Raw genomic sequence first — 27,031 nt, forward strand, 5'->3', positions numbered from 1 at the left:
CTGGAAGATTTATGTGTTTCCCATCCGGTGAGAGCTTGGCAGCTCCTCCTATGCCAGCCGGCCTCCCGAGGTGCTTACCTTGGCTGCTCTGCCACTCTCCTTCCTACGTGTGCCAAGTTCATGTTCCTTCCCTCCAAGGAAGAAGTTTCTCTTGGAAACCTTGCCTCTCAGGAGTGCTGGACTGAAGAGAAATAGAGGAGTTCCCACTGTGGTGCAAGGGGTTAAGGATCCCAGTGTTGCTGCTGCTGTGGTATAGGTCGCACCTGCAGCTCTGATTCGAACCCATGGCCCGGGAACGTCTGTGTGCGGGGGGTACCGCCCATTAAAAGAAAAAGAAAAAGATGCTGATGTCCCATCCCGTCCTCAAAGGCATCCTTAGTCAGTTCTGCTTAGGGGGCTATGACTTGACTGTAATAAGAGAGAGGATGTGTCCCCCAAATGGCTTTGTGCTGGAGGCACCGTGAGCCACACAGATGCTTCTCTGGTGTTATTTCAGAGGTGGCCTTCGAGGCACAGGAACGGTGTAGTGAGCAGGCCGTTGTGGTGGTGAGAGAGGGCGGTCTGAGTGCAGGACGGCGGGGTGCCCATGGAGAGGCACAAATTGTGAGAAACCCGAGCATCCAGGGACTCAGGAGACTCCGTCCCTTTACTCCCTTGGCAGTGGGCAGTGTACACACACTCACACACACACACACTGCTGGATAGCAGCCGCCCGCCCGCTCTGTGCTCCCGTCTGCATCCACCCCATAGAGATGTCCCTTGGTCCTCTCCAGGCTGTGCCCGTGGCCCAACTTGGCTGTCCCTGTCTCCTCTCCTGGGACAGTGTGTTCACGTCTGACATCTGCCCACCTCCCCAGAGAGAGTGGAAGTCATTTACTTGTGTGTCTTGCCGGCGTTGGGAGAATGGTGTTATTCTCTTAGTGCCATCGTGGTGACCTTGGACCAGCCCTTGTCACAGTGCCCTCCGTTTCTCTGAGAGGCCCCCATCCCACACATACTCATGGATTCTCAGGATCCACTACATGCCAGGTTCTCCCTCCACTGTTGCACACACCTGGGCTGCCTTTCTCCTCCCTCCATCCCTGGGGTGCTGTTCCTGCTGCACCAGCTTCTCATCTGCATGAAGTTAAGGAGACGCTCATCCCTTCATGAATTTCGTTGGAGGCCAATCCATCGCTTCTGAAAAAGTTGCAAAATCACCGTCCAGAGGCTCCCGTGAGCAATGTCTACCTTTGCTCCCTGTGCTCTGCTGACCTCCGTTGCATATTTCCCTCTCCTTCCCCTTCATTGTTGAAAAACCATCCCTCTCCTTGGCTCTGATTTCCTGTTTCACACTTGGGCAGCCAGAGCTGACTCTTTCAAACCCTTGATGGCAAAGTGACACGTTCATGCTTCTATACTTATTATACGCTGCATCCATCCTGCACGTGGAGCTCTGTAAGACTCAGGCCGTTGTTGAATTCACAGCCCGGATGGGCTGTAATTATAAAACGTGGTGAGAGTAGGTAATCTGGAAAGCCGAAGGCGCGTGAAGAATGGTTTTATATCATCTTGCTGAACTTGAAAAACTCATGTCCAGAATTGGATACTCATGTCCTTTTGCCCATTCCACATAGATTAAGAGAGCTGATTAATAATTTAGATTTACCTTAGTCTCTTTCACACACACACACACACACACACACACACACACACACACACACACCTTATTCCTTAGCTTTCTCGCCAATCTCAAATGTGTGTTTCTGTTGACAGACTGGACGCCTCTTTGAACTCTGAGTCCCAAGGACATCTGTGGTACATACATTCTTAACAGGAGAATGCTTTGGAAACCAAAAATGCTTAAGTTTTGCTCCCCACCCTGTTCTCATAATTTTTATGAACTGTAATTTTGGGGGAATCTATTAAAAATGCAACTACTCTCTTTTTGTATTTTGTAGAAACTACCTCTTCAGGTTACAGCTTGAGGATCTGTCTCTGATCCAGGTAGGTGCGATTTATTTTTCTCAAGCTTTCATTTTCCATCCCAATTAGCTCACGGTTTGAGGGGATGAAGACAGAGGCGTGTGAAGGTATTAATCAGCCAGACCAGGGTTCTTTTCCGCAGCAGGTCAGGCCACAGGCCTCTTGGCTATATGACATGAGTCATCACCTGCTTTAATTCCCAATTAGCTCTCTGCCTCCTGTGTGGCCTCTCTCCTGGGTTTCGTCCTGATTTATTCTTCATCAAATGATAGATCATTCAAAGGGCGTTTCCTCAAAGTCAGGGAGCGGCCGTTCTCCCCCCAGTCAGAGTAACCACTATTTAGTTGGATGCATCCAGCCACCATAGTCTTGTAAAAATCAACCCCTTTAGAGTAACATCTTTGTTTCTTCATTATTATTTATAATTAAATAAATATGATAAGGCTTGCAAACCACGAAGAGCAAAGAATTAGAGATGATACATAAAAATGCAATTGACCTACTTCTGTTTTTGTGGTTTGAAGAGGAGCCTGAGAGCCTTATGCCTGCGTGGAATGTTTATTTTAGTGGCAGATGTGATCCACAAAGGCTCACTTGGCCCTTTCAGTCTTTTAGAAGGGTCTAATGGCTGGGGTCTCCTTGGAAAAGGAGAGGTCACAGCATAAATAGTGCCTTCACCAAGATTCTGTAACTCCCTGTGGAGCTTTCCAGAATCCTTGGACTGTGCGTAGTCTGGAGAAAATTTTTTAATCACCCTCATGTATGAGCGTTCTAAGAGAACTGACTCTCTTAGGGTTCTAAGAAGTGATTAGAGAAAAGTCTGTATTATTTTCTTCTCTGTGATGCTGGTATTTGGGAACTTTCAGGAAGCTGTAGAGTTAGGGTTTAAGATTAGACCTCTGTTTTCTTCACCGGGGCCTTCAAATAAGCTAATGCCCCAAGAAAGCTAATACTGGTAAAGCACTTTGAAGACCCATAGACCTGGATTTGTTTTCTAGCTTTGTGATTCCAGCAACTGTGGCTTTCTTTATCTGTGAAATGGCCATAAAACCCTGTCTACCCCGTACTGTCACTGCTAAAATTAAATAAGGTGAGGCATGCACAGAGATAAGGCAGTAATTTGGCAACAGATGTTCATTGCTTTTGTTTTTCTAAAAGTGTTAACAATAAATAATGACTTTAATAACATTTAATCACACTGGACAATCCACTACGATTTAGTATATAACTCAACACTTTAAATGAGTTGGTCATCGGTCACTTTTGATTGTTTTCATAAGAAATCAGAAGATCTGCCGTTTAACCATAATGCCATTTTATGGCTCTGATTTTAAATAATCTTTTATAAAATATATAGGGTATTCCATAGATAGGATGCTCGTTTTGATTCTCATGGTATACTCTATTTTTTGGCATATCGTGTGTGTTGAAATGGGTAGGTATGTGTGTGTGCAAAAGTATGTTTCCATATGCACAGTCAAGGATTTCCTGGGTTCTCGGCTGCCTTGGCTGAGAGGGCCTAGAAGCATTGTCCTTCTAGCAGTAATGAGCACACTTAATACCTGGCACTCGGTTTCTAAATTTAATTCTCCATTATAAAGAACCAGGCGCTTTGTGGAGAAGTAACTGATTCCAAGTCCTGGGCAGTGAAAGTCCCAGATAAGCCCAGAAGATTTTGTTGCTTCAGATGTTAAAGACGTATTCAAAGAATAATGAGAGCAGTCAAAAGAATCTAGGAGCCAGCTTGAAATCTGGGACCATATAATTGTTAAAATAAATAATGATAGTATCAGATTACCACACACTGAATAAACTAGGAATCCATGAGTAAATATTAACATAAAAAGAAATGAATGAATAAACAAATGACATAAAGGGGACTGCTTTTCCTTGCTTAAAAGTGCCAACCAGCAAATGTTGAAGGAATGATTTGATTAGAAAATTATAATTTGGTACCTATCACTCTAAAACCTGATTCAGACAGAAATGATCAGTGGATGCTAAATTTATAGGTGCGTGTTTGATGATGACCAAAATATTTATGTCGTCTCAAAGTCTTTATCTATGACATGCTTATTAGTTACAAGAGGAAGACTTGCGACTTGATCATGAAGAAACCAGGTCAGTACCACAATAACCAACTAGTCAAAGGTACTTTCATTAGTAATGGGACAAAGAGCTAGTATAAGCATCCTGATTAGATGCACTGAAAAGGCCGCAGCAAGATTTCCATGATATTAAAGCCAAAGATTATAACCAATTTTATTATGAGAACCATTATACAAACCAAACCAGAAGGGCCTTCTACCAAAAAACTGGCCTCTAGTCTTTAAAAATCATCGTCACTTTGTCTAGATACTCATGTTGCAATAGAAGAAAGGCTGGGGGAAAAATGTAATTGTAATGTATACATGTAAGGATAACCTGACCCCCTTGCTGTACAGTGGAAAAATTAAAAAAAAAAAATCATCGTCATGAAAGGCATTAAAAGAAAGAAGAGCTATGCCATCATAAAGAGAAAAAAAAGGTAGGCATGACCATCAAATGAAACACTTGGTTGGGAAAGAATGAAAATTTTTTTTCCTGCTATAAAAGGACACTGTTGGGACAACTGGCAAAATGTTAAGGTCTGTGGAGAAGATAGTAGAAATGTATTAATATTCATGTCCTGATTTTGATAACTGTGGTGTCATTATGAAGGAGAATGTCTTTGTTCTTTGCACAAACCTTCTGAGATAAGGAGCGGTGAAGGGTATCGTTTCTGAAACTTATTCTGAAATGATTTTTAAAATTACAATACATGTGTATATTTCTATGTATATACGTGTATGTGTATATATATAATTATATTTATTATACATATGCATGCACACAGAGAGAAAGAAAGTAAAAGTAAATGTGATAAAATGTTAATGGGGAAATCCAGGCATCTGAATAAAGAGTTCGAGTGTCTATTGTGCATTTCTTGTTTCAAAATAAATAGATGCAAAAAATTGGGAGATGCATTTGCTGTTACCGTGTGTGTGATGTTATTTTAGAGGCAAGGAAACTATACGTTCCCCGTTGTTGCTTCTCATGGTCATGAGTACCCTTTGGTGGCAGTCAGGTTGCGGTTATGGCTGGAACTGAAGGGTCCCTGTCGAGGCAGGGAAAACCCTGGGCATCGCCACCTGGTGCCGGGCACGGTCTGCTGACACAGGGCCAAGCAGGAAGGCGGGGCTTTGTGGACGCTGGCTTGAAAACATGGCCCTGTTTTCAAATAATAATAACGGACAGCAGGCATCAGGTGCCATTGGTACACAAACATGCGACCTTGCTTTTTCACGTTTTATGGTTGTTGACAGTGCCCGGTAGCCTTCTCACTTTGGAGAGAGACTTCTGCCAGTTCTTTAGGACAGGCTGTTTTTTCTGACATGTCTCCAGGATCTTCATCCTTGTAATTTCTATGACTATTTTATTTTAATGTAAATGCCCATACCCAAGGGTACTAAAAAGATTGGACACACGGATAAAGAAAGGGCTATTCTGCTGTTGCAAAGAGCCCCATCCAATAGAGACGTCACGTGAACTTCACGGGTGGTTTAGGTTCATCTGGTGGTCACGTCGAAACAAGTACAAAGAAACAAGAAATGGGGCGTTGTTTCTTTAATTGAGGTGGAGTTGATGTATAATATTAAATAGTCTTCATGGCACACATCACGGTGTTTCACAGTGTTGAGAGGCTGTATGTCACTTCAGCAATATCAGCTATATTCCCTGTGTCTATAATACACCCTCATAACGTATTTATCTTAGACATATCAGTTCATACCTCCTAATTCCTTCGAGGGAAATTATTTTTAATAATATCTTGTATGTAACACATTATCATTTTGATATGCAGTCATTGCAAAAAAGTAATGAAACCCATTCCTTTTTTTTTTTTTTTTTTTGCTTTTTAGGGTCATACCCATGGCATGTGGAGGTTCCTAGGCTAGGGGTTGAATCGGAGTTACAGCCACAGCAACTTCAGATCTGACCTGTGTCTGCAACCTACACCACAGCTCATGGCAATGCCAGATCCCCAACCCCCGGAGTGTGTCCAGGGATTGAACCCTCAGCCTCAGGGATACTAGTTGGGTTCGTTAGCGCTGGACCAAGATGGGAACTCCCCTGATCCATTTCTTGTTGTAAATTGTAGCTGGCCTTCCCAATCTCGCGTGTATTTCAGTCTCCGAGCACACGTGGATCTGCAGCAGCCACCATTCAGGAGCTCAGGGGGCCAGTGTTACCCAGTTGGACGTCGCACGTCTAGGTCAGAAGGAGCACAAGTGTTTATGATTCTATGCCTCTGGTTATGTTGTAGAAATCTTGTGTTTCCAGACCGTCTGGATTAATTTGGAGATATTAGGTGAATAATTTTCTCCTCCCCCCTCTCTTCAGAGATAGAAAATCATTGTTTAAAATGGGAACATGAGGCGTTCCTGCTATGGTGCAACCGGATTGGCAGTGTCTATGGAGACCTGGATGCAGGTTCGATCCCCGGCCCAGCACAGTGGGTTAAGGATCCAGTGTTGCTGCAGCTGCAGCTCAGATCCAGTCCCTCACCTAGCAACTCCATATACTGTGGGCTGGCCAAAAAATAAAATGAAATAAAATGAAATGAAATAAAATAAAATAAAATAAAATAAAAAAGAACATGAGGAAACCAATACCAGGAGGGATAAAAAATTTGCCTTTTCTTTGGCGGGGCGGGAGTCAGGGAGCTGCACCCACGGCATACGGAAGTTCCCAGGCTAGGGGCTGAATCAGAGCTGCAGCTACCGGCCTATACCACAGCAACACTGGATCCTTAACCCACTGAGCAAGGCCAGGAATTGAACCCCAGTCTCATGGATACTAGTTGGATTTGTACCGCTGAGCCACAATGGGAACTCTAGCAATTTGCAAAAGCAGTGGAGAGAATCAGAATCGAAAACCAGCGACAGCCCTTAATTACTTCCAGACGAGGCTTCCTTTGATCTGGCCCCTCTCTGCCTGACAGCAGACTGACTTCTGGAGGCTGTTTGCATCGTTCCTGTTTCCCATCAGCTTGAGATGCTTCCCCACGGCTTGGTGCCAAGCTGCTTATAGCTTCTCGGACCAGAAACTACTTGCCAACTTTCAGCATCTACCCATGGCCTCCCTCGAGAACGCTGGTACCCCATCCTCCTCTCAGTCTGGGAGACTGCCAATCCCAGGTCCCACTTTCACGGTCACGTCACCTCTTCACAACCCACCTTGAGTCCTTTTGCGCCAATGACCCTCTGGTGCATTTCTCGCCTCAGCCTTCATTTCTGAGCAGCACCTATGGTCTCAGATTGAAATTCCCTCTGTGCCGTGTGGAGCATTTGATGTCTTTATCAGTATTAGATGAGAGGAGATTATTGGATGAGGTTTCCTGGCAGGTGGTAGACACAAGACAAATGTCTGTGGAAGTTTCACTCCCTTGATTTTTAATAATATGTTCACGCTGCAACTTTCTAAAACTTACCATTAGCAGGAGATGCGCGAACTTCTTATTTTTGTCCTGAAATTCAAGAGAACGAAAGTCAGGAAACCCAGGGAGTAGAACAATGACAGATGCTTGTTGAAAGAGGCATCCTAAAACACATGTGTGCACACTCTCACCCCGCAGGAAGATTCTGGGACAGGATCGGAAATTCCTGAGTCTCATGCTTTCCTTTCTTACGTACCAGCCAAACTGTCGGCTCCGTACTCTGCCCTGTGTTTTTTCTCTACCCTAAATTCATCTGCCTGGACATTGTTTTAGAATCAGTGATGAGAAAGCAGATGTTGAATGATGTCCCCCCTTTTTCCCCTTGTATTTAGTGATTGTCACAGAATTCTAGAGATGCCCGCGTCAGTGACCTCCGAATGCAATGTTCTGGTTTGTGTAGAGCAGCCAGCAGAGTTCCCGGTCACAGCAGGAGCACAGTGGCACCCCTTAGCGCATCCTCTCCAGTTCCCCTCCCTCTCGCCAAAGTGGTCCCCACACACTGAATCGATGATGCCAACGTATGCTGTTGAGTGAGAGAAGAGGGTCCCAGCTCTCGTTCCTGCCCAAGCAGAGAGGGAAGGATGGGAGACGGGCTGCCGGCGTTATGCACGGAAGTCGGAGCACGTTGTCCATCCAGCACGGGGGTGCCTTGTGGCTCAGCTTGTGGATCCCAGCAACAAGCCACTGATGGGAAAAATGGAGGTTTGTGAAGCGGTTTTAGATCTAGAAAACTAACTGCCAGGTCGTGTTACCGGAGAAGCCTGATCCTGACCGCACTCTGGAACGGGAATCAACAGAACCCCAAATCAGAGTTCTTTTTTCCCTTTTCCTCCCTCTTCACGTGGAGACCTCACCAGTGGCGTTTCTAAAGCATTCAAGGTTTGAGCACGGATTGGGTTGGGGCGTGATTACTATTATCCAGAGGGAGTGTTATCTGTTTGAGGTAAACCTCTCAGCATCACTGCAAAACTATTCACATACAAATCCGCCACGACGTAAAATAGCTCTATTTGGAATAGTCGTTGTGATTTTCAAACGGACATACCTTTTTGTATTAAAAGTGCAAGACCAGGAGTGGCGTTTCATTTAAGGGAAGAAAACCTATTTTTCATCAATGACCGGAGAATCCCATATGAATGTGACGTCATTTATAAGGTGTCTTTCCCCTCAGAGGCTGGGATAAATTGCCCTGCAACTCACTGTGGGCTGAAATGTGGCCACAGCATCTTGAAAACCAATCATTTTCGGGCACAATGAGAGAGGACCTGGAGGTTTTTACCACGAGGCACTCCTCCTACTTCTTGTCAGAAGAACAGACCCAACTCTTCAGAATCACTTTTGTTCTTGCCTTGATCACAGCAGTTATTTCACAAGAACAAAGCTTTGCGGGGAGATATAAACATGCAGCTGGCCTCAGGCTGAATTGACAACACTTGCCCATCTGGGATCCTGTCTGGGAGGGTCCGAGGTCGAAGTGCCTTCAGCACCGTCCCAGGAACACAGAGATGGCAGCTCATTTAACCTTCGTGTCTTCCTAAGGTTCTTTGGGGAAATAGCTCCGAATCCATGTTTCTATTGCTTTGTGGCTGAGGGAAAGGAATTCACTGCCTGGTTCTCACTCACAGCTGCTGGAATAAGCAGAAAAATTGAAATCTGTGTTCCAATTTGCCACCTGCCTCTCTATGATTTCGAAATTGAAAACCGTTACGTCTCCAACGATCTGGTCAATAAGGGAGAGAATTCTCTCCCCAAGGTTAAGGTAAATGCTAACCTTGCTTCCTGTCTGTTTGGGTTTGGGGAATTGTGTTTCCACGCCAGTCCATTTCTAAACCAGTGTTTCTCAATTAGGGGCTGTTTTACCTGTTGGGGACATCTGGTTGTCACCACTGGGAGGGGGGGTAGGGTAGAGGGGCAGGGAACGCTACTGGCACCTAGTGGCCAGACACCAGAGACCTGGCACCCTGCTAAACATTCTGTATTGCACAGGACAGCCCCTCCCCGCTTAGCAAAGAATTTCCTGACTCTGAAAGCAAATAGCACCAAGGTTGAGAAATCCTGTGTTAGAGGATCACTGCCTTGGCTTCCACATCTTTTGAGGAAGCCGCGTTTTGAGTCTGAGATGTTGACATTGCTGCACTGAATCCAGACGGTCTTTGATATGATTGGGGAATTTTCCTCTTTAGATCCCTCCATATACTTAACCAAGCATATGTACGAGCCCTTCCCCGTAGTGGCCATTTCCAAAGAAGCCGCTGGGATTCTCGAGTTTCAATTGTGTCCTTTTATTAATATGATATTAAATTTAAAAATAAATTGAGCCCATTTATATTTCCCATACCCTCCCTAATGGGTCCTAACAATTTGCTCTAACTACCCTCTGTTGGAAATCTTTTTTGTGATTTAAAGAATGATATTTTACTGAATAATTTAGAATAATTATTCAAATGAGATACTCCTATTGATTCATTTTTTAAAATCTTGTTTTATATTTTTATTGAATAAGGGGAGATTGGTCTTCCATGGCATCCCAAAAATCGTGGTTCTAGCCATGATTTCTTGTTTGCCTTTCTTTATCAAATATGTTCTTGAAATCATAGTGTTGTGGAAGTGGCAGGGATCTTAGAGTTCTTTATTAAATACTTTCGGGGGGTTGAAAGCTAAGACTTGCTGAGCATAGTTACAGTTTTACTGGAAATTAGCCATGTCCATTCATTTGCATATTGCCAGCCCATGGTCATAATTAATAAATCTTATTGGAACACAGACACATACGTTCCTTTGGATATTGTCTATGGCTGTTACATTCAGCTGGGTCGACCAGTTGTAGCAGATGCTAAAATATCTACCATCTGACCTTTTCAGAAAAATTTCATATCCTAAGTGCTATGGGTCCTTATACCCTGTAATATTTTCTAGTTCTCAGTGAGTATTTCCCGAATGGATAACTGAACACAGTACAATGCAGTGTAATTCTTTGTTTTTGTTTTTGCTTTTTTTTTTTTTTTTCCAGACAGTGGTTGGTTGGTGTATTTAGTTTGACTCCCCAGACAGTAATTTCATGGACCTCACTAGACCATGACCCCATAGGTTGGGAACCTGTAGTGTCACCATGTGTCCCCAGATTCTTATCTCTTACTTTTGCTTCCTTGGTCAAAATTTTCTGTCAAGGGCTGTTTTATCTGCCCATTTACTCAAATTCATTTTCTTTATTTTTCTCATAACTCCCTGGAGGATTTACAGTGGCTGATGTAGAATTCAGATAGATAAGGACTAAGATTTTACTAGTTTCAGAGAATAGTAGTCAACTCGCGTTAATGTGGTTAAAAAACAGCCCTTCAGAATAGTGTGGATTCCCTTCTCCTGCATAGAACCTCCCACTGTCCCCAGCAAGTTGCTAATAAATAGCTACTAAATTGGAAAAAAAAAAAATCCCTTCATTCTCAGTGGCTACACACACACACACACACACAGACAGAGAGAGAGAGAGAGAGAGAGAGAGAGAGAGAGAGAGAGAGAAGCCTTATTTCTTAATTACATGGCATCTTCCAGCACAGGGGCCATGGTGGCTGGGTGTCGTGCTGCCGTCCAGGAACCCCGATGTTCTGCCTGTGGTGCCTGCATCTGCAGCCCACGCCTCTAGGGACAGCAGGGAAGAGAGCAAGGAGAATGATGCAGAGGCGATTTGTGTGGGCCATGCTAGGAAGCAACATGCCTCCTCTCTGCCCACATTCCAGTGGTCACCCACTAGATCACCTGGCCTCAACCACCTGCAGGGAGGCTGGGAAGTAGAGATTGTCTGCACACCCAGGAAGAAGCAGAAAACTCGGACTTTCAAACCTGGGCAGACACTCGCGTTTTCTCCCAGATGGCGCTACAAAAACAAGATTAATCCTGATCCTGTCCCCTGCCCTTACCCCCCACCATTCCAGCAGTTCTAATTTTCTACTACACACCAACGGAGCAAGCTTCTGATGTCGAGCTTCTTACATGTCTGTAAATAGCAAACCTTGAACATACCACTTAACCTCGTCGGACCTCAATTTTCTTCTCGGTGCGTTTGGAGAATCAGGGAGAAGTGGAGGCTGGATCACCCCCGCGGTCCCTTTCAGGCTTAGACTCTTCAGGAATTTAAGCCATCTTCTGCTTACTTTTCCCTCCCACACTGCTTACCTCACTCCTGGATTCCTCCTCCTCCAAGGAAAACTTTCCCAGGCATTGGAAACTCGGCGTTGTGCTTCTTTGGTGTACCTTGAATGACCTGGTTTGTCGTAAGATAGAGGTGACCGTGTCCACAGTGCCGTCATCACTCTGTATACTAAGCTCTTCAGATAAACGTCACCTCATTTTTATTTCCTCAGCAGTGCTAAGGTGCGGATATTATTTTCAGTATTTATCACAGGAGGAGTTGGAGCTTGGAGAGTTTATGTAATTTAGCTGAGATCGCTCACCTGGTATGGGTCAGAGTTATGATTTGGGCCCCAGGATGCTGGGCCCCAAAGGTTAGTCTCTTAATCATTAATAAGCTGCTTTCTTCTACGCATTAGGACTAACTGCTGTCTGTACCACCTGTGGTTGACACCTGGCTGACAGTGAAAAGGCTGGTTAATTTTTAATGATATTTATATCTTGGTTTTAAGTGGGGTTGCCCAGAAGTCAGACATGGGGATTCATGGGCTTGTGCTTGATTGAGGGTGTGTTCTCAGCCGGTGAGGGGTGAGGGAAATGGCAGAGAAAGGAGCTGGATAGGGATGTGCTCTCAGCCGGAGCCCAGTGTCAGCCTGATTCCAGAGGAACTCCATGCCGTGGATAGAATCCCAGGCGGTCCCCTTGGAGGCTAGGGCTTGATGATTTATATCCAGTTTTCCCCACGTCCTTCGGTCACCTGGTTTTTGAGTTTGGGGGGTGTGGTGAACCTGCTGGCGGAGTGGCTCTCATCAGCCAAGAGCAACTCCTCTGGAGAAGCCGGCAGCCTGATTCAGAATCAGTCCATACTGACAGCAGAGGAAGGCTCGCTGTCCTGTGAGGGGGACAGGGCAGAGTACCAGGAACACAGATGCCTAAAACCACTGTATCACGCAGCAGAGGAAGGCTCGCTGTCCTGTGAGGGGGACAGGGCAGAGTACCAGGAACACAGATGCCTAAAACCACTGTATCACGCAGCAGTTGTAGGAATCTTACTTTGCAGCTTGTCCTGATGTTCTAGACCCTGATTGCCAGGCACTGGTCCCTTGTTGCACCAACGAAGCAGCGTATTTTTATGTCTTTTTTAAAAAAATGTAACACCTGCTTGATTATTGAATGCATCTCATTGTGTTGTGCATGCCTTACTTTTTCATAATTCTCCCTGTCCATTTCTGAATTTATGCCTCACTTGCAGCCTCAGAAACTAAATTGAAGATGCATGAATATTTTTCTTAGTCATGTGTATCATTTAGTTTCATGAAATGAGGTCTGGAAATTTCTGTAAGCCAATAGCAAACACTGTCTGACAATCACAGGCTGCAGACAGATGGAGGGGCCCATTTCATTTATTGAAAATGCATTTCTACTTCTATTTCAGAAGTGGCCCAGTACCTGACATAACTGTTGAATGATGAGCATGCTCAGAATTCTCTGGTCTGCTTTCTTCTTATTTGTGTGCCTCTCCCAAAATGCTGACACAAATGCATAAGCCAATATACTGGCAAAAGTCTTAATTTCAAATTTAAGTAATAGGTTTCTTGTTTAGGTAAGAGATGATGTATTCTGGAAGCTGAAGTCTCCCAATTACCTAGGGGCTAAGGGAAAATGGTTAGCAGGGGAGAAATATAATTGAAAAAATGTGGGTCACGTTGACTTGCCATTCTCTGGAGTGGATGGACTGAAACCCTTGATTTGGTGAATCTTAAGCATACAAGCTATTTGTCATCCTGAATTTATTCAGAATCAGTGGTGGCGTTGGATAGGGTGTGGATAGAGCTGTGAGGAGCACTGCCTTTGTTTAATATACGCCCATCAGACTCGCCCTTTGCTATTTTCACCTAACCTTTTAGAGTTTTGGTAATACTTCTTCATTAGGCCATGGTGTTTAATCTATTTGTGTCATGTCTTACTCACCTGGGGGCTACTCAGCCTTACATCAGAAAGAATAAAATACCTAGGAATAACCTTACCCAAGAAGGCAGAACCACAGCTGACTTTTCAACAGAAGCTATAGAAACCAGGAGGCAATGGGAGACACAGTTCGATTCCCAGATCTTCCTCACCTTGCACCTTGACATAGCTGCTTCTGCGTCATACAGAAAGAAGTCAGAGACTTAATTTTGGAAGATGAAAAACGTGGAGGTTCATTTGGATGAGTGCACCCAGACATAGTTTAACATCCGTTTTTTAAAAACCATTATGGCCACATCCACAGCATATGGAAGTTCCCAGGCTAGGGAATGAATCCAAGCCATAGCTATGACCTACACCACAGCTTTGGCAATGCCCAATCCTTTAACCTAGTGCACTGGACCGGGGATTGAACCTGCACCTTGGCAGTGACCTAGGCCACTGCAGTTAGATTCTTGACCCACTGCACCACAGCGGGAACTCCTTAACTCCCATTTTTAGAAAACAAAGAAACTATGTAAAAGTCTATATAGCGAGATCCCAATCACTCTTCATTGATGTGTTAATGTGTGTGTGTGTGTGTGTGTGTGTGTGTGTGTGTGTGTGTGTGTGTAATAGACTTTGAAAATACGCTTTTGTTGCCTAGTCTACAACTGGAATTATAAAGTTGTTGACATTAGTAGTTACCACACACATACATGCAAAGTTATCATCCAGAGCGACAGGCATTGGTGACTACTGGTCTACAAAGCATTCATATATATATATATATCTCCAGCTCTGATTTTCTTTACAGTTCCAATTATGAAAATAGGTAGTGAAACAAACTGAACAAGAAACTGGAAGGAAATAGAAGACATTATCATTAATATTTTTGGAAAGAAGAAAAGCCATTGCATCTATGAATCAGGGAGAAATAAATATTCAATGAATTAAAAAAGCCTTCATAGATTCTATCTAAATATCTGATTATAAAAATGATGTTGTCAATGGAAAGTTGGAAAATAAATTTGATAAAATCTCCTACACAGTCGAAACCAAGACTGAGAGGTGGAAAATGAGGGTGTATACATGAACAGTAGGTGATGAATATGTTTGACCCAAAATAGAGGCTCCAAGACGAGGGAAAGGGAGAGAAAAATATGCCCAGGATGAGGACAAAGGAGATAATTGTGGAACCGCTGAGCTGCAGGGCCTCAAAAGGAGGCTGGAGTAGACGCAACAGTTTCAGAACATATCAGCAGTTTCCAGGAAGATATCAATCATGGACTACCTGGGATGTTTGAATATATCGGAGAAAATGCCTTTTTACAGTTGAGTGGACGAATGTCATAGTACATAATTTTTTAAAAAAGAAGGAGACCTGCTGTAGACTCGCGTCTCCCCCAAATTCCTGTGTTGGAACCAGACCCCCAGTGTGATGGTGTTTGGATGTGAGGTCTTGGGGGGTGAGTAGGTTATGAGGGCAGAACCCTCATGAATGGGATTGGTAACTTTTTAAAATGAGGCCCCCAGAGAGACAGACCCCTTTCCTCTTCGGCCACATGAGTTTACGGCACTATCTCTGAGCCAGGAAGCTGGCCCTTCCCAAACAGCTCATCTGCCAGCACCTTGATCTCGGACTTCCCAGCTTCCAGACCCGTGAGAGGTAAATTCCTGTTCTTTATAAGCCACCCAGTCTATGGTATTTTGTTATAGGAGCCCAAAGAAACCGAGGTAACACCATCACCGACTCCAGGAAAAACAATTCTTTGGCAAATAATGTCTTATTTCATGGCATACCTGCGACGGGCACTGTCATAGGCATCTATATGGAAATATCAGGTATCTAAGCAGAATTATTATAAACCAATATTGAGAAAGCAGAGACGGGGGCTGTGTCTGTATCAATTGGGGAGAGGGGTAGTTTGGAAAAGGAGCCGGTACATGATGTCTTTTACTGAAAGAGTCAAGAAACAGCAGTGAAGCTGTATTGTTTAGAGAGTTGGAAATAATGCCAAAATAGACCAGTGAAAGAGTTGAAAGTTCTTACTTCAAACAAACAGTTTATGGATCACAGCGTGGAGGACTTTCTTCAGTCTCCTGTGTTAAGCCCCGTGGATGCCTTTTGAAATTAAGTGCATGTTGGCATTCATGTTGTGGCTCAGCAGGTTATGAGCCCGACTAGTACCCATGAGGATGCGGGTTCGATGCCTGGCCTCACTTACTGGGTTAGGAATCCCGCATTGCTGCGGCTGTGGTGTAGGTGGTAGATGCAGCTCGGACCTGGCATTGCCATGGCTGTGGTGTAGGCCAGCAGCTGCAGCTCTGATTCACCCCCTAACCTGGGAACTTCCATATGCTACAGGTGTGGCCCTAAAAAGAAAAAAATAAATAAATAAAGTGCATGTTTAACTTTAGTTAAAAAAATAATGTAAAGTAGATATTATACCCATAAAGCATGAAAAGGCTACTATGCAAAAGAGAAAATTATCATCCAGAGAGAATTCATAGAAGTAAAAATATGATGTCTCGTATATACAATCCATCAAAAATACGCCAAAAAGAAAGAGTTCCATTAAAGTGCCTTTAAGAAGAAAGATATTTTTATCTAAATCACAAGGGTAACAACTGGAAAGTGGTTAATTATGTGATGATTATTGTTATCAAAAGGAAAAGTGGACATGTGATTAGAAATTCTATGGGAAAACAAAGATAAGTAATAAATATATAAGAAAATGGTACTCCAATTTAAAACAAACTTGGGATGATTTTTCGTGTAAGAAAGTGAAAGTAACAAGTGGGGATGGAACATAAAGATTTTTTATTTCTGTGGAATTTCTTTGGATTTATTATAGTTCATGACACAAGTCAATTTTTAATAATGGTTATTTTTCTCCAATAAGTGATTTGTCTCTTATGAGGGAGGTATTTTGCTTGATAAATGGTCATCTTCCGCCTTCTCTGTTTCTTTGAGAGTCATGCTCAGAGCATGCTTGGATTTTGAAATTTGTTCCATTTCAAAATATTTTATACAGGCATTGTGAAACTTCGTGGTTGTCCTGAACGGTTTTTTACTTGTTTCCTCAGGTTCCTCTTAAACAGCTGATTTAAGTTTTACTACTTGCAAACATAAACATGTTCTATAAAGAAGCTTGTGGTTAAAAAGAAACAAGCTTAGTGACTTCAGTTTAAAGCTTTCTCTTTTTTGAATTTAGTGGTGCCTTTTAGGAATGTTTTCGGATTTTATAAGTATGGTGAAGAAATATGAAATTCGGGCATTCCTTCGACTTGATTTCAAGTTCTTTCCCATTTTTATATTTAAGTTATATGTAGTATCTGAAATAAGTAAATTATCCAGTGCTCATCTCCACATGGTGATGGTTTGGATTCTCTTTTATAGATTTCCCTGTGATTTTTTCCAAATTATCTACCATATATATGTGTTATCTTCATATCATCAGAGGTTAAGATGTTTAAATCAACTCAGGAAGGAAGAGAAAACAAGCAAAATTTTAAAACCTGATTTCAAAACTTCTGGCTATATTATAACTAAAATTTCTTGAGGGGTCCCTCCCTCTTTTCCCTTAGCTTTAGCCACGTAGGAGTCAGAGAAGAAATGATGAGTGCATGAAAATGTAGCTTCTTCTCCTCCCTCAACCCGGTTCCTTGCCAGGCCAGCATCTGAACCTCAGATTTCTAAACTGCTCAGCAGCTGGTTCTGTCTCAGTTCTATAGCTGAGGCTTTATCTAGATGTGGTTGATATTAATGTCACAGCGGCTTGGGTGCCTGTGCTCTGGGATCGTGCCTTGATGATCTTTGCAAATCTGCCCTGAGAAACAGCCCAGAAAAAGCATGAACAGAAAGTGAAAACGAATGTGAAATTCAATGCTGTTTCCACCACTACCTGTTTCTTAGTCCCACCATAAGGGTAAGGCAGGTATGAGATTCCGTTAGGCTTATGTGGCATGAACTATATGCACTTGACCCTTAAACATCAACCCTTGAAATGTTCGGGTTCACTTATGTGTTGATTGTTTTCCCCACCTTCCTCTGAGCAGTGTACTAGGGTTCCCTTTTCTCTACATCCTCACCAACATTGGTTATGTGTGTTCTTTTTGTTGCTGCCATTCTGACAGGTGTGAGGTGCTGTCTCGTGGTTTTGGTTTGCATCTTCCTGATGATGAGCAATGTTGTTTGCTCTTTTCATGTGCTGGTTGGCCATCTGCATGTCCTCTTGGGAAAAATGTCTCTTCAGTTCTTCTGCACATGTTTAAATCCAGTTCTTTGTTTCTTCGACGTTGAGTTGTTTGAGCTATTCATGTATGTTGGATATTAATCCTTTATTCGTTATATCATTTGCAAGTATTTTCTCCCATTGGTGAAGCCACTGTAGAAAACAAAATGGAGGTTTTTCAAAAAACTAAAAATAGAACTACCATGTGACCCAGCAATTCCACTCATTGGTATATTTATATATCCGGGAAAAAAAAAAAACAACAACAACAACACACTAATTCAAAATGATACATTCACCAATATTCATCGAAGCATTACTTACAATTGCCAAGATAAAGAAGCAACCAAATTGTCCCATGACAGAGGAATGAATAAAGATATCGGTATATATACACAATGGAATACTACTCAGCCATGAAAAAGAATGAAATTTTGCTATTTGTAGCAACATGAAAGAACTTGGAGGACATTATGGTATGTGAAATATATGAGACAGAGAAAGACAAGTACTGTGTGATATCACTTATATGTGAAATCTAAAAATACAACAAACTAGTTAATACAGAGAAAAAGAATATACTAGTAGTTACCAGTGGGAAGGAGAAGGGGGAGATACAGGGTGGAGGTGTGGGAGGTAAGATTGGCTATAAGGAAGTATTGTACAACACGAGGAATACAGCCAATATTTTATAATAATTATAATTAGGAGGCAACCTTTAAAAAATGTATAGAAATAAAAAAAATAAAATACAGAGGGCCTACCTATTCCTGGTGCTATAAAACTTCTCCTTGCATTACGACTATAAGAATTTTAATAATGGCTATTCCTTTTTTCCTCTATCTCAGGATTTCTTAACCTCAGCATTATTGACATTCAGGTCACATCATCCTTTGTTTAGGGAGTGTTGCTGTCCTGCACATTGGGGGCAAAATTGTCCCCACTTGGGCAGCCTGGCTCTACCCCACATCATCCAGTGATGATGATAAATGTTTTCCGGCAGAAAGGCAAAGAGATAAGAGAACAGGAAGTGGGAGAGCACAGAGGGAAATGTAAATTCTGCCTTTCCTCTGCTTGAAGTGGAGGGAATGGGTTTCCTCTGGCAAATGGGAAGCTGCCCTTCTGACCCTTTTCTGAAGTGGACCTGCCTTAGATGTACAAGGAGGTTGGTGATGTCTGAGAGCTTGTTTGTCCTGATGCTCACCTCCGTGGTGTCCTGGAAGATGATCATAGCTCAGCAGACTCTGTCACACCTGCAGATGCTGCACGTTATCCCCACATCCGAGTGGCGGTGGTGGGAGAAGTTCCTTTGGATATGGTATCAGGGATTGAGAAGATGGCACTGCAGTTTTATTTATGCCTGTATTTTGGATGTTGTTTAAGGACAGTCGTGTGTCAAGGTGACAACCTTGGGAGCTTCTGGTTCTCACCTGAGCTGGGGCCCTGACCAGTTTCAGGAGCTCTCCTCCTGTTATATTTCAGCTGCAGGAGGACATCTGTGGTGGTCCAGCCCCATAAGGGAGAAAAGAAATGTGAAGCATGGCTCTTCTCTCTGTCATTCATAGTCATCACTGACCAGTTTTTCTTTAAATGTGCTTTGGCTTTTTAGTTTCAGCTGCGGGGGCAGAGAAGGGTATTATGGGTTGGTGGCCTCCTTCCCCAAACCTGTTAAAAAGACAGATGTTTACAAATGAGGACATTCTGCCTAAGGCTGTGCCTAAAGGGATACTTCAGGTTGGCACCTGAGCCCCACGCTACCAAGGTGGACATGAGTCGTTGGTGACTCTTGTGCCTAATATGGATAGAATGCAAGGTCAGCTCTGAGAATATCCCCAGGATGAGATGGACATTAATTAATCCTTCCCAACTTCCCTGCTTCCTGACTGGTGGCTTCATCTCCTCCAGCTGAATTCAGCCCCCCACCTGTGTTTCCACATGCTGCTTCTCATGTTCAGATCCTATGCCTTTGTCTGTTCTCTCTTCCAAATCAACTCCTGGCTGGTCCTATTTTAAGGGTCCCCCTTCATGCCAGCTGCTTCTGTGTAATTCCCTTGTCCCGTTCTAATCTGCTCTCCTCCATCTCAACAGAATTAGACTAGATGGATGGGTGACCACCAATGACTGGTTCCGCTCTTAGCTTCCAAGATTCGATGGCTATGCTATGGATGGCCCCTTCTTCTGGACAGCTAAGCTCCCCCTCAATATTTCATTACCATCGAGGACGCACCACCTCTGGTGCACTTTGTGCCTTTAATGGCAAGTTGACTGTGGGCTTGGCTTATCAAGCTGGTCCAAATGGCTAACTGAAGAGATCCCGTGCTCCTAACAGCTCCATCAGGCATGTATTTACCTAGGCTAATGGCCTCCATTCAACAGTGGGCAGAGCTGAAGACCGGGAGAGTTCATTACTAAAATATTATGATAATGGTTTGAAAATCACATAACAGTGGGGCCACGTTAACGTGTTTGACGATCACCATCCATTTTTCACATCTCTTGCAGGTGTCACTTTGTGTATTGAAAGCTGCAAATAACGCAGCTGCCCCAATCTTGAAAAATAACCTAAATGACAGATATTTTCCTTTAAAAACCTTGTTCAGGAGTTCCCTTCGTGGCGCAGTGGTTAACGAATCCGACTAGGAACCATGAGGTTGCGGGTTCGGTCCCTGCCCTTGCTCAGTGGGTTAACGATCCGGCGTTGCCGTGAGCTGTGGTGTAGGTCGCAGACGCGGCTCGGATCCCGCGTTGCTGTGGCTCTGGTGTAGGCCGGTGGCTACAGCTCTGATTCAACCCCTAGCCTGGGAACCTCCATATGCCGCGGGAGCGGCGCAAGAAATAGCAACAACAGCAACAACAACAACAGACAAAAAGACAAAAAGACAAAAAAAAAAAAAAAAAAAAAAAAACCTTGTTCAGAATTCTGTGCCAAACAGAAAACAGGACGCCAAGTTAATGGTCTTTAAAACACAGGATCAGTACAGCACGAGAAAATCAAACTAGATAAATATTTTTTATTATGTATGCATATTTGCTTGCTTGGGAGAACGGTTCAGAAACTTTAAAAAAAAAAAAAGATTGGATTGTGGTGCCTTTATTGTAATTGCCTTTATCAATTTTTTAGGAGTGCTGTAGCAGGGTGACACAAACTGAGTGGCTGGAAACAAGAGAAATACATAACCTCACAGGTCTGAAGGCCAGAAATCCAGAATCAGGGTGTCGGCAGGGCCCTGCCCTCAATGAAGGTGCTAGGGGAGGGCTCTCCTTGCTTCTTCCAGCTTCTGGTCTTTGTCACCAGCCCTTTGCATCCCTGGCCTGTGGCTTGGAGCTGTCACCTGGCCACATAGCCTTCCTTTCCCTCTGTGCTTGTGCACCTCAGTGTCCACATCTCCCCCGTTTTGGAAGGACACCAGTCCTGTTGGGTTAGGACCCACCCATCTTAACTTGATTACTTGTATGGAAACCTGATTTCTGAGTCAGATCTCATTCTAAGGTACTAGCAGTTAGAATTCCCCCCATCTTTTTGGGGAGGGACATAGTTCAACCTATAACACCATCAATATCATTTTTTTTTTTTTTTGGCTGAGCCTACGGCATGGGGAAATTCCCAGACCGGGGATCGAACGTATGCCACAGCAGCAACCTGAGCCAATGCAGTGACAACGCTAGGTCCTTACCCGATGTGCTGGATCCTTAATCCAAGACAACTCCTCAATATCTTTTTTTTTTTTTTTTTTTGGCCTTTTTACCATTTCTAGGGCCATTTCTGTGGCATATGGAGATTCCCAGGCTAGGGGTCGAATCGGAGCTGTAGCCCCTGGCCTACACCAGAGCCACAGCAAAGCGGGATCCGAGCCGTGTCTGCGACGTACACCACAGCTCATGGCAATGCCGGATCCTTAACCCACTGAGCAAGGGCAGGGACCGAACCCGCAACCTCATGGTTCCTAGTCGGATTTGTTAACCACTGAGCCACGATGGGAACTCCATCTATATCATTTTTAATGATGGGTGACATTTTGGTCATCTAAGTTCATATCTACGTTTATTTTATTTTTATTTATTTATGTTTGTCTTTTAGCCCCCCCCCCCCCCGCCCGCCCACAGGGATCAAACCCATGTCCTCATGGATACTAGTCAGGTTCCTTACCACTGAGCCACAATGGGAGCTCCATATCTCTATATTTTAAAATTCTGCACACATGTGACAGCAAGTAAATCAACTGCCATGCCCATCTATTTGTGGGATAGTTTAGTTGATGATGTGGAATTTAGGGAAAGGTATGGTTTTTAAACTTGAATTTGTCGCTTTTGAACGTTTGGCTCTTACTCAGTTTTTTAGGTAACCACCATACCACTTTGTTCTTCATCTTTTTCCCCTTCCCTTTTGGTCCCTCCTAGTGGAGCATCCAGTGAGGCTTGTCTTCTCTGAAACTTGACTATTGTTCTTTGCCCGTCAAATATTGCTTCCTTTGTATTGTCTTCCCAGAGGGAGATCTCGAAGCTGCTGCCATAATTCCCTAAGTCAGTGAAATCTCTTTGAGGAGAAGAGGGTGCTTTCACTTGTTTTGTTTTTGTTTTTTTTGTTGTTGTTTTGTTTGGTTTTGAGCCCACACAGTTTGGAGCTGGAGCTTCAACACCTAGAATATATTACATCTTTTCCTCCCCTTATCTCCTTTTCCTACCTGGTATTGTGGCCGTCCGTACGGACGCTGAAATTTAAAAATGATAAAATAATGCAGAAGTGTTATTTCATCATTTAATCCTGAACTTTATTTTTTGGGTCTTTTTTTTTTTTTTTTTTTTTTTTTTTTTTTTTTTTTTTTTTGTCTTTTCTAGGGCCGCACCTGCAGCATATGGAGGTTCCCGGGTGAGGGGTCTAATCGGAGCTGTAGCCACCTGCTTACGCCAGAGCCACAACAATACGGGATCCAAGCCACATCTGTGACCTACATCACAGCTCACGGCAATGCCGGATCCTTAACCCACTGAGCGAGGCCAGGAATCGAACCCACAAGCTCATAGTTCCTAGTCAGATTTGTTAACTGCTGCGCCACAACGGGAACTCCAGTTAATCCTGAACTTTAAAAATCATAAGGGCTTACATCTGTACCAGATCATTTTCTGGACAATGTCCTATGTTTACCTTGTGTTGGAGACATTCTAAAATGCAGATTTCCTCTTGTAATTAGAAAAACCAAGTAACCAGATTAACCTTGAGCATCGAAGTCATAACATGTAAAACTAAACAAAAATAGACATTATAAAGTCCTCACCAAGCACATCATAATCTGCTGATTTTGGCATCTGAGTAGAAAATGGAATTACACAGAACCATCAGTGTAAATGTGTTCCCCGAGTCCAAAAAGAATGTGTAATCTATTTACCTTGGAAACAGAGATTTTATGTTGATGGCTTTTTGATTAGCCTTGCATGTGTGAATAAAAGTATAGCTCTAATAATAGGTGATTTTTTTTCCCCAAGGAAATCATAATTTAAATGGCTTTTATCATTTTGAAGCATGACTGCAGTACATATATATAATCTTAAACTCATTGCTCATGGTCAAGGACATATGCATCTTCTTTTTATACAAAAAAAGATGCCTGATCCAGGAGCAGCAAACTTGAGAAGGTAATAGGCACTTGAAGTAAATTGAGAAGGAGGAGAAAAAGGTGATACAGTTTGAACAAAAGCCTTTGGTGTACGTGGCATGTATGAAATAAATAAATCGCTGGTGAAATTATGTACTGTCTTCCTATACATTTCAGTTAGTTTTTTTTTTTTTTTTACTGTTTTATTAGGATGTAGGTCAAATTTCAAGCCCCAAGTCTTTCGTTTTCCATAGCATTCAAAGTGGGAGTGAACGCTGCCAGAAAAGGCTCATTAATTGTTAATAAATCCATTTATGGGAAGTACCATTTTTCAAAGAGAACAGAAAGACTTTTTTATTTTCCTGGAAAATGTAGATTTCACAGTTATAGAATATGTCACATTATATAATGTGGCCTGATGCTTGGAGAGCTCTGTATAAATGTATCTCATTTAGCTTTTTATTTATATATTCTTTTGGCCACACCTGCAGCGTGCAGAAGCTCTTTGGGCAGCAGTCTAACCTGTAGTGACCTGAGCCATAGCAGTGACAATGCCAGATCCCTAGCCTACTGAGCCACCAGGGAACTCCCACATTTAGCTTTTTTAGAAAGTAAGCTGTTTTATCAGCTTTTGACAAATTTCAGATGTCATGGCGGTTTATATAGCCAGTGTATTTGAAGATTCATAGGTCAGCCTCTAAGACATGATAAGTATATAAATGGAGATATACATGGTATATTAATTATACATTTCATACATTCAGGACCGTTTTCCTGACCTTCTTAAAATAACTGATGTTTTTTAGACCCTATTCCTTTCCTCACGGGGGATTTAATTCCATACTGCCTTGTCCCAATTATATACCCCTTTTTAAATTAACATGGCAGCATTTGGAGTTTTAAGTCTTAATTATCATTCATCATATTAAAATACCCTTTAGATGATAAGCACTCCTCTCTTTGCTTCACGGTTGGTCACAGTTTTATTTGGCAAATAGAAACTGTATTTTCTGCTAATTCAACCTAGAATCGTTGAGCACTCTTGGGATAATACAGTGATATCCAACAGGAGCTTCCAGATATGTGTGATGATGTGATGCTCTGAAGATATTTAGCAACGTAAAGAGGCTCGGTTTTCCTGGGTCTTACTGATACAGTGGTCATCTTAGCTGATGCCCAGATGTTATGATGTGTGTGTCCATCTGTGTGCGAAGAGCTCAGCATGCATGGAAACTCACCAGGGCTCCTACTTGACAGGCACCATCTTTTTTTTTCTTTTTGCCGTTTCTAGGGCTGCTCCCGTGGCATGTGGAGGTTCCCAGGCTAGGGGTCTAATTGGAGCTGTAGCCACCAGCCTACGCCAGAGCCACAGCAACACAGGACCTACACCACAGCTCATGGCAACACCGGATCCTTAACCCACTGAACAAGGCCAGGGATCGAATCTGCAACCTCATGGTTCCTAGTCGGATTTGTTAACCACTGAGCCACAACAGGAACTCCGTGGCAGGCACCATCTTTCTCCTGACTTTGCCTTTGAGGACAACTTGTCAGTATCTCACATCTGTGACCTTGGTGAACTCCAGCTTAGACCTCAGACCTCCTAGCTACTCTTAACCTCCTAAGGTAAATACTAAGGAGCAGGATGCAGGGACAGCGACTCCTCCTCTCCCCTTCCCATCGACCCTTCCTTTCCCTTTTAACGTCCACAAACCATCTGAGCCGCTGGAAAATTCTGTCAAGCTTATGATCCAAACGCTGTGAATTATTTGGTCTCTCATCTCTCTCTTTGTTCGCTTAATTCTAATCCACGAAGGTTAGTTCATTTCTGTGCAGTGCCTTTTCCACTAGAATGAGTGTTCCAAATGCAAGTTAGGACAAGCGGCTCACTGATTTTTTAACACTGTGGCTCTAGAATCTGTTAGGTCATCAGATTCACTCAAATAGACTTTTAAAGCTGGAAATCCCCAAATCCTTTTCATGCCTGCTGAGTAAGGACGTAGAGGCATTGGGATTCCTGCTTTGAACATGAACTTCGGGAAGGGAGAGCACTGGTGTCAGTCATACTTTGTGGGAATGGATCCAATCATGAGCTATGAAAACTGTGCCTTGAAGCATCGAAGTTCTGGAGAGCAGCAGGAGAGTGGGGTCGGAGGGGCTGGATGTTGGTTGTATTGAAAAGATAGAAGGCGAGAAATACGGCTTTGACCCAAGTGACCTTGAGTGATGGTGAGGCATCCAGCTGACTGTCTAGTGGGTATGTGAAAAGGAAACTGAAAATCTTAGTGGCAATGGAGAAGAGAAGGAGGAGGAAAACAGCTAGTGGAAGTGGAAGAGTGAGAGAGAGAATGAATGAAAGAATGAATGAATTGTGGACCAGGTAGCTATGGGAGGGGGCTAGATTGTTGGCTCCTTAGGAAGCCAGTTCCGCCTTGAGTCCTCGAGGTACAGGAAGAGGCGGTGCTCTGCTCTATGGGTGAAGGGCTGGGACCCAGTGTCCTTGGACAGAGCAAGTAACAGGTGCAGGCCTTGGAGTTCTGAGAGGTTAAGCAGAGAGGCTGGTCCATGGATCTCTGAAGAGCTTTTTGCCAGGGTATCTGGACCACAGAACCCTGGAGAGAGCAGAAAGATGAATTCGTATCCAGCTCGTGGAGGCTGGCAGAATTATGACTTCTGAACCCAAGGCAAGTCCCTGGGTTTGGGGCACCTTTGCTGATGTTGATGGCGAATATCCCACAGGCATGTGTGATTCCCCAAAGTGAGGCGGGTTGCATGTGCTGAGGCTTATCCCCCAGGTGTAGCGCCTCCCAAGAACCAGGCCCTGTCCAGCCTCAAACACTGAGCAACTGCAGTGGAGCTGGGCGGGGTGGCAGTCAGAGGGCGCCCACATCATGGACCTGTGGCCACAAGCCCACATGCCATCTGAGCCCCTCACAAAGACAAAATAGACAAGGTTTGGGGATTATCCACTGAGGTATCTGATCTGAGCTTCTGTTGCCCATTTCACTTTGTCTCTCTCCTCCCTTCAATTGCATGATTAATGAAAAGCCAATTATTCCTCTGTTGGCAGAGATACGTCTAGTGATAAGTCCGAGAGGGTGAAATACATAGACTGTAATTGTGATTTGCAAACCAAGGAACCACTTGCTCTTTATTTCTTTTCTTTTTAGAGAAAAATGTAGAACCAACACAGTAAGTTAATGTAGAGCAAACATAGAAGTGAACAGCATTCACTTTAATTTACTTATCTATTGATTTTTGCAAACACTAATATCCCCTCCACTTACGCCTTAATATCAGTGACTAATTTGGGTTAACAGTTTCTTAATTTTGACTACTGGGTGTAGCATGGCTAAAATAGGCATATAGCAGATCAGTGATTAATCTAAATCTAAAATTGAAGGAGGAAGAGAGAGAAAAGTGACAAAAGAAATGAGGTGAGTGAATGATTCAGGAGAGGCAGACATGAAAGAAAAATTCTATAAATGCAACCTTACAAACTGAAATCAAGAACAGTGTAGAATTGGAGTTCCTATCATGGCACAGTGGAAATGACTCCGACTGGGAACCATGAGATTGCGGGTTCAATCCCTGGCCTTGCTCAGTGGGTTAAGGATCCAGCATTGCCGTGAGCTATGGTGTAGGTT

At 43.3% G+C, this 27,031-nt stretch overlaps 1 protein-coding gene and 1 long non-coding RNA gene across 3 annotated transcripts in view; one reads left to right on the forward strand and one right to left on the reverse strand.

The window, feature by feature from the left end:
• The window catches only part of SEMA5A (semaphorin 5A), a 539,522-nt gene that overhangs the window by 259,382 nt on the left and 253,109 nt on the right, over positions 1-27,031 (forward strand). The window contains 1 exon segment of the mRNA XM_021076851.1: positions 1,941-1,986. Coding sequence (XP_020932510.1) covers positions 1,941-1,986 — 46 coding nt within the window.
• Positions 6,005-13,287, reverse strand: LOC110257275. Of its 2 annotated transcripts, XR_002339679.1 has the most exons (5): positions 11,501-13,287; positions 11,019-11,119; positions 7,478-7,513; positions 7,224-7,384; positions 6,005-6,255 (listed from the first exon to the last, which is right to left on the reverse strand). It is a non-coding gene; the product is annotated as an uncharacterized LOC110257275 (long non-coding RNA). The 2 variants fall into 2 exon arrangements; XR_002339678.1 differs by having other exon boundaries at positions 11,019-13,287.

The sequence above is a fragment of the Sus scrofa genome, chromosome 16 (genome assembly GCF_000003025.6).
Source record: "Sus scrofa isolate TJ Tabasco breed Duroc chromosome 16, Sscrofa11.1, whole genome shotgun sequence".
In the NCBI taxonomy this organism is placed as follows: domain Eukaryota; kingdom Metazoa; phylum Chordata; class Mammalia; order Artiodactyla; family Suidae; genus Sus; species Sus scrofa.